The sequence below is a fragment of the Rhinopithecus bieti genome, unplaced genomic scaffold (genome assembly GCF_001698545.2).
Source record: "Rhinopithecus bieti isolate Rb0 unplaced genomic scaffold, ASM169854v2 scaffold_32081, whole genome shotgun sequence".
NCBI lineage: Eukaryota > Metazoa > Chordata > Mammalia > Primates > Cercopithecidae > Rhinopithecus > Rhinopithecus bieti.
The window spans coordinates 6,293,816-6,305,772 of NW_016814436.1; the positions used below are offsets into that span (position 1 = coordinate 6,293,816).

At 46.5% G+C, this 11,957-nt stretch overlaps 1 protein-coding gene across 4 annotated transcripts in view; it reads right to left on the minus strand.

The window, feature by feature from the left end:
- The window catches only part of NUP50 (nucleoporin 50), a 31,723-nt gene extending 20,529 nt beyond the window's left edge, over window positions 1-11,194 (minus strand). For 3 of the 4 annotated variants that reach the window (XM_017850781.1, XM_017850782.1, XM_017850779.1), the window contains exons 1-3: window positions 10,739-11,194; window positions 6,224-6,302; window positions 2,860-2,943 (exon numbers count right to left, since the gene is read on the minus strand). In XM_017850781.1, the coding sequence (XP_017706270.1) occupies window positions 2,860-2,943; window positions 6,224-6,292 (153 nt within the window). In that variant the 5' untranslated portion in view covers window positions 6,293-6,302; window positions 10,739-11,194. Of the gene's footprint in view, window positions 1-2,859; window positions 2,944-6,223; window positions 6,303-10,285; window positions 10,415-10,738 lie in introns of those variants that run through there. The other variant, XM_017850780.1, reaches the window with a different exon arrangement.
- Between the last annotated feature and the right edge of the window lie 763 nt (window positions 11,195-11,957).

Here is an 11,957-nt window from a genome sequence, read left to right on the forward strand (position 1 = left end):
AAAAACATTCAGAAAATGGGAGTAAAAGTTGATTAAGATATTCATCACGGAGCCGGCGTGGTGGCTAACACTTATAATCCCAGCACTTTGGGAGGCTGAGGCAGTCAGGTTACTTGAGCCCAGGAGTTCAAGACCACCCTGGGCAACAGAGTGAGACCCCCATCTCTATAAAAATGCAAAAATTAGCTGGGTGTGGTGGCGCGTGCCTGTAGTCCCAGCTACTCAGGAGGCTGAGGCAGGAGAATTGCTTCAGCTCGGGAGGCGGCGGTTGCAGAGTCAAGATTGTGCCACTGCACTCCAGTCTGGGCGACAAAGACCCTGTCTCAAAAAAAGAAAAAAGAAAAAAAAAAAAAAGGAAAATACCCTTGTGGGCTCCATGGGTACTGACACAGCCCCACATCCCTCAATTTCCCTCATTGATTTTATTTTTCCCCATGGCACTTACAGAGAAAAAATTAATGCTATGCATTTATTTGTTTCTCTTCCATAGGGCAAGGAGATTTTGGTCTTTTTTACTCACCAATATATCCCCAGTGCTTAGCAGATCTATTGAATTCACTATTCAGGAAAAGCCACATTTCAGCGTTCTCGTGGGTGACATGACATTTAATTGTCCTAATATACAAGTTCTGATGAAAACTTCAGGCTAAGAGTTACAGCTAAAATTATCTGTGGATTTCTATTATCTACCTACATTGAATTTCCCTTAGTAGCCCAAGGGCTCCTGCCCTCTCCCTCCCTTGCCCCTTCAGCTTAATTATACATTATGGTCTGTACTGTTTCTATCTCTTGACCTTCCTTCGCTTCCACAGGTGGACTGCCCCCCTTCAGAATGGCTTCTCTCGGCTTCTGCAGTGAGCTGTTGTCTCTCCTTCCTTGTAGGGCCCTCCACCTGCATGCCTCTTCTCGCCCACTCCCATGGCTTCAATCCCCACATGACAAAAGCTCCCGGAGCTGTGATCCTTGCCCTAATTCCTGTTCTATACCTAGTGGTCTTCTAGGGCGCTCCACTTGAGTGTCCCAAGGCCTTTCAAATACAACATTTCCAAGACCAACCATTTCCTCCTTAATTAAGCTGTCCCTTCCCCCACCTATCTTCTCAGTGAAAGAGCCATCAAACATCACTCAGCTCAACACCTACGTCTACCACCTAGTCACCAGTCAAGGCAAGTCATACAATCAGACCAGAAAAAACAAACAAATAAAAACACCTGCAGTTCAAGAGGTTTACTGTACAATAGGCAGGGAGAAATGTATCGTACACTTGAAAACAACACCATGTTGTACACCATAAGCATGTAATTTTTGTCAGATAAGAAATACAATTTTTAAGCAAAATATAAGTAATTAATTACAAAACAGAAGACCTAATCTCTAGCTTGGATCTGAGATATGCTTCCTCTGTACCTACTTCCTTTCTTGGCAATGCAACTCCTGTTAACCTGAATTCTACATGAAAGAGTTTTTACAACGTCAGGAAATGAAGCTCCTCTCATGCATCTGAAGCGTGCAATGGAGCAGAGAAAGAGCACACATTTATTAGCCATGGCATTCTGAAGTTCAAGACTACCCAGAACCACCTGAGAATCAATTTGATGTATGGTTACGTATCTCTGCCTCGAATCACACTGTATTAGTATATATAGTAATATGTTTTAGGAAAATTGTGAATACTTTATCTTTGTAATATGAATTGTTTTCCCATTAACACATACCATCATTCATGAGACACTCTGCGTGACTGGCTGTTGTAAACGTCTGACTGCCTCCCCACCACTGCCACCTACCTGGCTCCCTTCCTTACATGTTTTCAAACTTAATCAATTTTATAATCAAAACTTTGGCAATGTAATGAATATTTTTGTAATAACAATTTAATTTCATTGCTTCTCAAAGTGTGAATGATATACCTTTCCTATCCATTTTATTTGGAAATAAAAGGGAAATAAGCTTCATGTCCCTTAAGGAGAATGTTTAGGAATGGAAAGATTTCTGTCCCCCCGGATGTCTGCGTTATGCTCACTGGTGCGGCACCTCTAACCTGACCCTCTTGAGATCCCCCAATGACGGTCTCCTTGGAGCATTACGTTGGTGCTCAAAAAGCTTCAGATCTTGGAGCACTTTGGATATTCAGATTAGAGACACCCAAGAATATAGCCTATTCTTGATGTTTTAAACATCACAAAATGTGGGGTAGGGTAGGTTTATTTCAAAGCTGCCACCCAGAATGTTCAAAGCGGCTTCTCCTGCCTAACGCCAGATGTCCAGGCCACCAAGACCTGTACACACTCTTGGGTTTAGAATGTATCTGAAGGGAGAGGATGTACTCGGGGAGAGTTCTTAGATGCAGAGTGATTGCTTAATAATCACATTATTTCATTTTAAGAGTTACAACTCATCTTTCATCTTTCTTGGCACAGGAATGAATCATGTTAATATACTATACTAGAAAAAAAATCCACACCTAAAATGCTTCTAGTATAGTGAAAGGGCTCCTCCTACCCAGGCCTCGATCCCAGGGAGCAGACAAGACTCTCAGAAGATCCTTGCATTTTCCTTTCTTCCTCCAATCTGATGCCACTTCACCCACCTCTGTATTGCTTTGCCAGTTTTTCTTCTCCATATTGTCACTCAACTTGAATTTGTCTATATTTATCTTATTTTCTCCACTGGATAAGCTCTCTTTAAGGTCCAGACCTTACGTTTCTTATTTTTTTCTATCTCCCATGATCTACATTAAACAACAATAAGCATTTTAAGAAAGGATTTGTTGATATCATTGCTCCCAGCCGAGGGAATGCTGTACAACTCAGAAATCAAATGAGTATTTAATAGCAAGAGCTATAAGGAGGCACTCACTTCAAATCCAACATTTCTGCGCTTTGCTTTCTTTATGGCTCTATTCTTCAAGACTTCCTCACTGGCCACGGAGAATGTTCCCACCTGCAAGACAATACAAATTCAACAGCAGTAAGATAAAGCCAAAAAGATGACAAAAGGCTCAACAAGAAGCAGCTAGAACTGAGCCACTGCGACTGGCCTCTCAAAAAATAAATTTTGCCCAGGCACAGTGGCTCAGGCCTGTAATACTACCACTTTGGGAGGCCACAGGTCAGGAGTTTGAGACCAGTCTGGTCAACATGGCGAAACTCTGTCGCTACCAAAAATGAAAAATTAGCTGGACATGGTGACAGGCACCTGTAATCCCAGCCACTTGGGAGGCTGAGGCAGGAGAATTACTTGAACCCGGGAAGGAGAGGCTGCAGTGAGCCGAGATAGCGCCACTGCACTCCAGCCTGGGCAACAAAGCAAGATTCTGTCTCAAAAAAAGTAACTAATTTTGTTATTTATAACATATACACGATTTTTAAAATGAGTCCTGCCCAACGTACAAAAGGCCACAGAGGCACGTAGGACCTCGCTGGAAAACCACTGCTCTTCCAGATGTGCACACATGTCCACACATCTGATGTCCACATCAGAAATCCGCTGAATATCTTCGGCTTTGGTTTATAACCTTTCTTTTACCCTGTAGGGTCGGAATAAAATATCTCCCATGCAAAAATGCTCACCTATAGTTGTTTCAGATCATATTAAACTTAATGGGATCCTATACTCATGGAGGGGACGTCTGGCTGCACTTGCCCCAAGTTAAATGGACTTAACTAAATGTAATCTTTCCACACATTTCATTAGCATATGTTCAAATGGGAGCTCTTTCATTCCTCAATATTTTAATGTCTAAGCAAATTGTTACATGGTAATCTAGATGTTACTATAGCCCAGAATGTAACTGCTTAAGATCTTAAACCAACAACAGCAAAAAGCCAAAAACTCCCATAACCAAAGATTTCAGTTAAAAAGCACCAAGTCAGTTTTGACCCTGTCAAAACATTCAATCCTTGTGATTCAAAAACATATCAGAGGAGATACACTTGCAGAGAAAAAAAAGGACTAGTACCAGAAAGATTCCGAGAGAAGGAAGATGGCAGTCTAAGAATAAGCCTGGAAACACTTGCAAGTTTTAAATTTTCTTTTACTTAGCACTATGCTGTTAACCTGAAAGGCTAACTTGGTTACACATTTCCTCAGTCATCTGGCCTGGGGGAAACACACTGCTGATAAGGTATTATTGTAGAGTCCAGCCCTGCAGGGCTTTGCGCGTGTTCTCCCTAAAGGGGGAACCAAGAGATTTTAAGAAATAAAGACACAAAACAAAGAGATAAACAGCTGGGCCTGGAGGACGCTTACCACCAAGACACTAGACTGGTAGTAGCCCTGAATGGCTGAGCGTGCTGATATTTACTGCGTACAAGACAAGGGAGCAGGGTAACAAGGATGAGCTGTCCAGGAGATTGATAAGGTCAAGCAAGTCACGTGATCATGTGACAAGGGGCCATTCCCTTTTAGGTAAAAGGGAGCCGAAGCAGAGAGGGAAGGCAGCATACATCGGTGTTTTCTTCTAAGCACTTGTAAGAAAGATCAAAGACTTTAAGACTTTCACTATTTCTTCTACTGCTATCTACTAAGAACTTCAAAGAGGAACCAGGAGTACGGGAGGAACACGAAAGTGGACAAGGAGCGTGACTATTGAAGCATAGCACCACAGGCCTCTGGATGACTGCGGGCAGGCCTGGATAATATCCAGCCTCCCACAAGAAGCTGGTGGAGCAAAGCGTTCCCTGACTCCTCCAAGGAAAGGAGACTCCCTTTCGCAGTCTGCTAAGTAAAGGGTGCCTTCCCAGACACTGGCGTTACCACCTGACCAAGGAGCCCTCACGCGGTCCTTGTGTGGGAGTGACGCTCACCTCTTGCTTTCTAGGTCACTTCTCACCATATCCCTTCAGCACCTGACCCTATACCTGCTGGTTATTCCGTGGTCGTATCAGTAGTACAACAAAGAGTAATATTAAAAGCTAATGATTAGTAATGTTTATACTAATGATTGATAATGTCCACGATCATCTCTATATCTCATTTGTATTATAATTATTCTATTTTCTTTATTATACTGAAACAGTTTGTGCCTTCAGTCTGTTGCCTCTGCACCTGGGTAATCCTTCACCCACATCCTGTAAGTACAGCTGTGTTTTACTCTGTTTTTTAGACAGGGTCTCACCCTGCTGCCCAGGCTGGAGTGCAGTGGTGCAATCATAGGTCACAGCAGCCTTCAACTGCTGGGCTCAAGCAACCCTTGCGCCTCAGCTTTCCAAACTGCTCTGACTGTAGGCTCAGGCCACCATGTTCAGCTAATTAAAAAAAATTTTTTTTGGGTCGGGCGCGGTGGCTCGCGCCTGTCATCCCAGCACTTTGGGAGGCCGAGGCAGGCAGATCACTTGAGGTCTGGAGTTTGAGACCAGTCTGGCCAACATGGTGAAACCTTGTCTCTACTAAAAATATAAAAGTTGGCTGAGTGTGGTGGCGCACACCCATAATCCCAGCTACTTGGGACGCTGAGGCAGGAGAATCACTTGAACCTGGGAGATAAAAATTGCAGTGAGCCGAGGTCATGCTACTGTGCTCCAGTTGGGGTGACAGAGTGAGACTGTCTCAAAAAAAAGAAAGAAAAAAAAAAATTTTTTTATAGAGACTAGGGTCTCTCTCTGTTGCCCAGTCCTATTGTTTATGAGGGAAAAATGATCCGATTTCCTCAGGGGAGACCATTTTTATTTTGCTGGAAAAGGAACTAGGCCAATCTAAATTCTATTCCTATAAATGCAATTGTTAGGGGTCTCAGATCTACCATTAAGAGGAGGAAATAAAGTAGGCCTCCAAGAAGCCTTAGGGAAAGGGAGTACCACAGACTGAGATGGTGATGGCATACCACTTTCACATCTGAGCAGTGTGCTAAGTTCATGACTAGATCACCTATCTCAGCCTTTAATCATGACTAAAATGGCTTTCTGCAAACCACGGGTTTAGAATGCTTTAAGCATACGAAACTCAGGAGGAAACTGCTTCTACTAAGGAGAATATTTAAGGAGCAGGCACTAGTGGAAAAGCACATCTAAATGTAATTAATACATTTCTACACTAACTAGAGGTCACAGAAATGTAATTAATAGCTACACTAAGTATAGGTCATGTGCTTTCTTGTCATCTCCCATTCATGATGTTCTTAGAAAGGTCTTTTAGTTCTGTCACAAGTCTTCATGAGGAACCCCAAAATGAATTTAAAAGGTAGAAGAAACAGGAAATCATTCTTAGAGAAGCTACTTTTTACCTCTTCAGCTTCATCTTCTTGATCCCAATTCCTATCTGTCAGTTCCTTCTCAGCATTTCTTTTGGCCATGTTTTCAGACCTAAGTTATAGAAAACAGAAGTAAGGAGTTCATTTCTTTAGAAGAATAAATTCTTACAAAGAATTTTAAAAATTCACTCTAGCATGAAGTGAGATAAAAACAACTCTGATGCCACTGGAAACTGCTTTAATGAGAACTTCACAACGGTGCTGTTAGGCTCCCAGTGTTACAAACCAATAAAGGTTTTTTCGAGGAGGCAAAAGAAGATTCCTAGGGAACACCAGCACTCCTGAACAACACTAAACCAACTCCAATTGGAAAATTAAAATGAAATATCAATTGATTTTTAAAAATCTGGAATCTGAAGTACGTATATATGATCAAAAAGTCCTTAACTAACTTATTCTATGCATATACTTAAAGTTTTGCCATAAGGAAAACAATTTTAATATTTAAAATTCTCTTAAAGATGATGCATTAAAGAAGTGTATCTTTCAGTAAGAATACGAGTAATGGGTTGGAAATGCCTTCACAACACGAATACTGTTCTTTAGGCTACAGCCGACAGAGATACATGGTTCCCAAGACTGAACATTTCGTTGCCTCAAATTGTATATTGCCAAGAAAATTAGAAGTTCAAAATGATTAACATGGATGTGTTAGTATTCTGAGAACTTATAACCTTTCAAAAATAAATCATTGGCTTAACTCTTGAATACCATGGCATTAGTGGAAGGGGCAGGACTTGGGGAACAGCATGAACTCTGCAGTGGATTCCGGTGCCTATCCAAAAAGGGTGCTCCTGTCCATCCCTTAAAATTTGCAATTTGTTGTCTGATCCTAATATCGTAACAACAACAAAACAAAAAAGTCCACAATCCAGAGCTCCACTCTGAGTGTTATGCTGGCTTCTTCACTAACTCTCCAGCTGGACAAAAAAACCTTTCCATTTCCCCTACTACCCACCTCGCCCAGGACCTTACTGATTAGTTTTGGGGACCTGCCAGGTCTTGTTAAACCTACCTGAACTCCTTCCTGATATTCTCCCCACTCTTGTTTGCCCTCCACACCACAACACACCAGAGTAAGCTTCCTAGAACTTTGTAGTCACTAAGATATAAGGTGATACATCACTCTTTAGCATCTAAAAGTAAAATGCAAATGCTGGCATTCCAAAGGCCTCTACAATTTGATGGCCAGTTGAGTAGTTACACAGGGGTTGTCAGCTTTTAATACATTTTAGTGATTTTAAAATTTTATAAGTATGTGCTATTTTTCTGATTACAAATGATATTAAAGTCCAAGATTCTAAAATATAAAGTATGAGAATATGCTTTCCATTCACTGGGAACCCTCTCTTTTAATGCCCGGCCAAAACACTTGGTTAAGATTTGTCATTAATCTTTGTCATACAAACAAAAACAAATACAGGAATAGACATAATTCTTTACTGTTCAGAAACCAGGTCTCTATACGGATTCTTTGTTTTTTTTTTTTTTTTTTTGAAACGGAGTCTTGCTCGGTGGCCCAGGCTGGAGTGCAGTGGCCAGATCTCAGCTCACTGCAAGCTCCGCCTCCCGGGTTTACGCCATTCTCCTGCCTCAGCCTCCTGAGTAGCTGGGACTACAGGCACCCGCCACCTCGCCCGGCTAGTTTTTTGTATTTTTTAGTAGAGACGGGGTTTCACCGTGTTAGCCAGGATAGTCTTGATCTCCTGACCTCGTGATCCGCCCGTCTCGGCCTCCCAAAGTGCTGGGATTACAGGCTTGAGCCACCGCGCCCAGCCCTCTATACGGATTCTGTTGGCAATTTTCCTACTCATTAACTAACATCTCCACCAGAGGGTCGGAGAAGTAAGAAGTTGCCAATGGTCACATTTGCTATTTAAGATTAACTGTAGGGCTGGCGCAGTGCCTCAAACCTGTAATCCCAGCACTTTGGGAGGCCAAGACGGACAGATCACTTGAGGTCAGGAGTTTGAGATCAGCCTGGCCAACATGGTGAAACCCCATCTCTACTAAAAATACAAAAATTAGCTGGATGTGGTGGTGGCACCTATAATCCCAGCTACTCGGGAGGCTGACGCAGGAGAATCTCTTGAACCCAGGAGGCCGAGGTTGCAGTGAGCTGAGATGGCGCCAAGGCACTCCAGCCTGTGTGACAGAGCGAGACTCCGTCTCAAAACAAAACAAAAGAAAAAAGAAAATTAACTGTGGAGAAAAAAGGGATGGAGCTGAATGCACAAAAACTGTAAGAGTAAAATTTTACCTTCTAACTCATACTCACAATGAAGAGACAGGTGGCACAGCAAAATAGTCTAAATAAATGTAGGGGCTTCCACATCCTAACACACTCACCAAATCAGTATATAACCAAAAGGCAGGGATCTTTGTTTTGTTTACAGATATACTCCAAATGCCCCAACAGTGCCCAGCTCCAACAGCAAGTGTCCTGTCTATCATTAGATCAGTGAGCTGGGGTGTTGCATAAAGTATTTCAAAAAATACTGAAAGACCTGGCATCCCAGTTTTGCCATTTTCTAGCTGTGAGAACTTGGGCAAGTTATATTTAATTTTTGTGCCTCAGTTTCTTCATCTGTGGAACAGGAAGTATTAAGAAAGTTAAGATAAACAAAGATTGGCTTAGGGCCGGGCGCGGTGGCTCAAGCCTGTAATCCCAGCACTTTGGGAGGCCGAGACGGGTGGATCACGAGGTCAGGAGATCGAGACCATCCTGGCTAACACCGTGAAACCCCGTCTCTACTAAAAAAAAAAAAATACAAAAAACTAGCCGGGCGAGGTGGTGGGCGCCTGTAGTCCCGGCTACTCGGGAGGCTGAGGCAGGAGAATGGCGTAAACCCGGGAGGCGGAGCTTGCAGTGAGCTGAGATCCGGCCACTACACTGCAGCCTGGGCGGTAGAGCGAGACTCCGTCTCAAAAAAACAAACAAACAAAACAAAGATTGGCTTAGAACACTGCCTGGAGCAGAGGACGGGCTTAATAAATTATTAAAACAACAAGTGTTATTAGAAGCAAAGGCTATAAACTACCATTTTTCCTCCAAAACGTAAAAGTTAGTTGTAGCATGGAAGGATAACGTTGGATTACAAACCAGACTTTTGAAAATATGTTACCAAATCCCTGTTTTATTTCAAAGTGCTTGACACTTCAGACAATACATTTTACGTTCTTTGCCTAGAAGTGGGGGGGGGGGGGGGGGCGGGAACTCTGTAAAATATTCTGAACAAGGTCTGGCACCTGGCCTTATGTCTAGCTACTATTATGAAGAACTTAAGGGAGGCACGAATCACCTGAAGCCAGGAGTTGGAAACCAACTTGGTCGCTACAACAATAAAGATGGACATAGATTAGATGAATAAATAGAAATAAAAAATTAGCCGGGCATAGTGGCGCACACCTGTGGTCCCAGCTACTTGGAAGGCTGAGGCGGGAGAATCACTTGAGCCCAGGAGCTTGAGGCTACAGTGAACTCACTACACTCCGGCCTGGTGACAAAGCAAGACTCAGTCTCAACCAATCAATCAATAAAAGGGAATTTAAAAAGCGTCTGCGCTTGTGGGTAAAAAACCACCAAATTTGACGTGATTTCTAGGTATGAAGCAACGTGGTAGGAGACTGAAAGTCTAGGCAAACTGGAAAAAAACATTATTTGTGCCTGATATAGTTATGTGGTCTCTGGCATCTCGTGTAGCTCTGCCCTTGGAGCTCAACTTGTGAACATCAGCTTAAAACGAAAACACAGATTTCGTTATATTTAATAGCGAGGTGCCTTGTTGAAGGGAGAGAACAAGGGGGCCAACTAAGGAGACAGAAATACCGAATCTCCAAACTGTTTCTTAATGCAACCGAGCAAATGGGTGATCAATGACCCGGGAACGCAGTAAGAAACTGACGCTAGGCCAGAGAGGTAATGGGCCCAGGAGAAAAGAGACGAGGGGCGGCCAGGGGGAGAGGAGAATCGAGAGGAATCGCTAGGAAGGAAACGGAGAAGACCACGCCAGGACAGCCCTGCCAGCCCCCTACCTCCACCGGGGCCGCAGGGGCGAGCGTCACTCGAGTCGGACGCCGCAGCCTGGTGAGGCCCGGGCCCCGCTTCACAAACAGCCCACGCTGCGTCGCCGCTATCATCCCACCCCACCCTCCACCCGTCGCTGCCCACCCGCGCGCCCCGCCCGGCACGCGCGCCCGACCCAGGCTCCCTCCCTAGGGTCCCGGCCCCTAGCCCTGTACCCCACTCCCCAGTGTCCCGTCCTCCAGCCCCTCCCCATGGTCTGGTCCCCTGGCCCCGCACCCCTTCCCAGGGGCCCGTCCCCCGGCCCTGAACGCTCACCCCTCTCCCCAGGGTCCAGTCCCCAGCTCTGCACTAGCACTCCCCTCCCAGGCCCGAGCCCGCTCCCGCCCTCCCGGCCCTGGGCGCTCAGCACCAGGCTCCCGCCCTCAGCCCCTTCCCCTCCCGCGCCAGCCGCCGCCCCTCACCTCCTCGGCGGCTGCCGCAGCACTCGCTAGGTCTTGGGTGCGGCGAAACCCGGGGCGCGGCGGCGCTGGGGTCTGGAGCGTGCTGGTGGTCGCCTGGCTGAGCGCGCTCGGCCGCTTCCGGTGCTGCCTTGCGGACCTCAGAGGACTTGGTGCTCGGCAAGCCCAGAGACTCAAACACCATGTCCCCGGGGGGGAGGGGCTCCTCACGCTGTGTTCGGCAAGGAGGCTACAGAGCCGGTTCAGCCCGACACCGCCGTGGTAACCGCGCCGAACACGCTCCGGGCGGCCATTTTGTAACTCGAATCTACCCCCAAAACCAATTCGAAAAAAAGGGAGGAAAGAAACGCCCGCGTTCAGCTACTGCGCAAGCGCGCCGAGCCCTCCGGTAGCAGCGCCTCCTTCCGCCGGCCGGGCCCCTCACGCGGCGCATGCGCCCAGATCCCTAGAAACCGGCGCGGGGCGGAGCGTACCCGTCTCGCGCAAGCGCGCACGCGCCGACCTTAATCGTGCAGCCGGCGCCCGCAGCGGCGGCTTGGGGTGATCGGCTCACGTGGGGCAGGCTACGCGTCTTCCAGGCTGTTCTCGCGCTAGTCGCTGCTAAGGGGCCGGCCATGCGCAAGGAGCTGCGGCGAGGAAGGTCGGTCAGTGGACAGGGCCGAGGCTCGCGGTGTCCGCGTGTGGGAGCTGCAGGGCTGAGGAGAGGCCGCCCGCGACCCTCGGGAATCCAGTGGGATCGCTTCACGTCAGGAGGCCCCGCCCCGGGGGACGCGCCCAGGTGGCCCTGCTGGCCGTACCTGGCCGGGGTGACCCGGAGCGGCTGGGTCTTGGCCACAGGAGGGGACGTGTGGACCGCCTGTTAAAGGACGCCTCGTTCGCTGACATTTGATTTTGCGTCGCGTGCCTTCTCTTCTGTTTTTTTCAGCCCCTGAGATCCCGTAGTGCGTCCTGGGCACTCGGCTTTTTCACCCAGGCTGGACTGAAGTGGCGCGATCTTGGCTCACTGCAACCTCCGTCCCCTGGGTTCAAGCGATTCTCCTGCCTCAGCCTCCCGAGTAGTTGGGATTACAGCTGCCACCCCCGCGGCCCGAACCCGTGTGGAATGTTTCACTTTGACCAGTGTCTGCGAAATGGCGAGGGGCTTAGAAAATGGTGCAGTTTGGACTAACAGATACGGCGACATCAAAATGTTTCCTGGGTCTGTTAAGTCCTGGATTTGTTT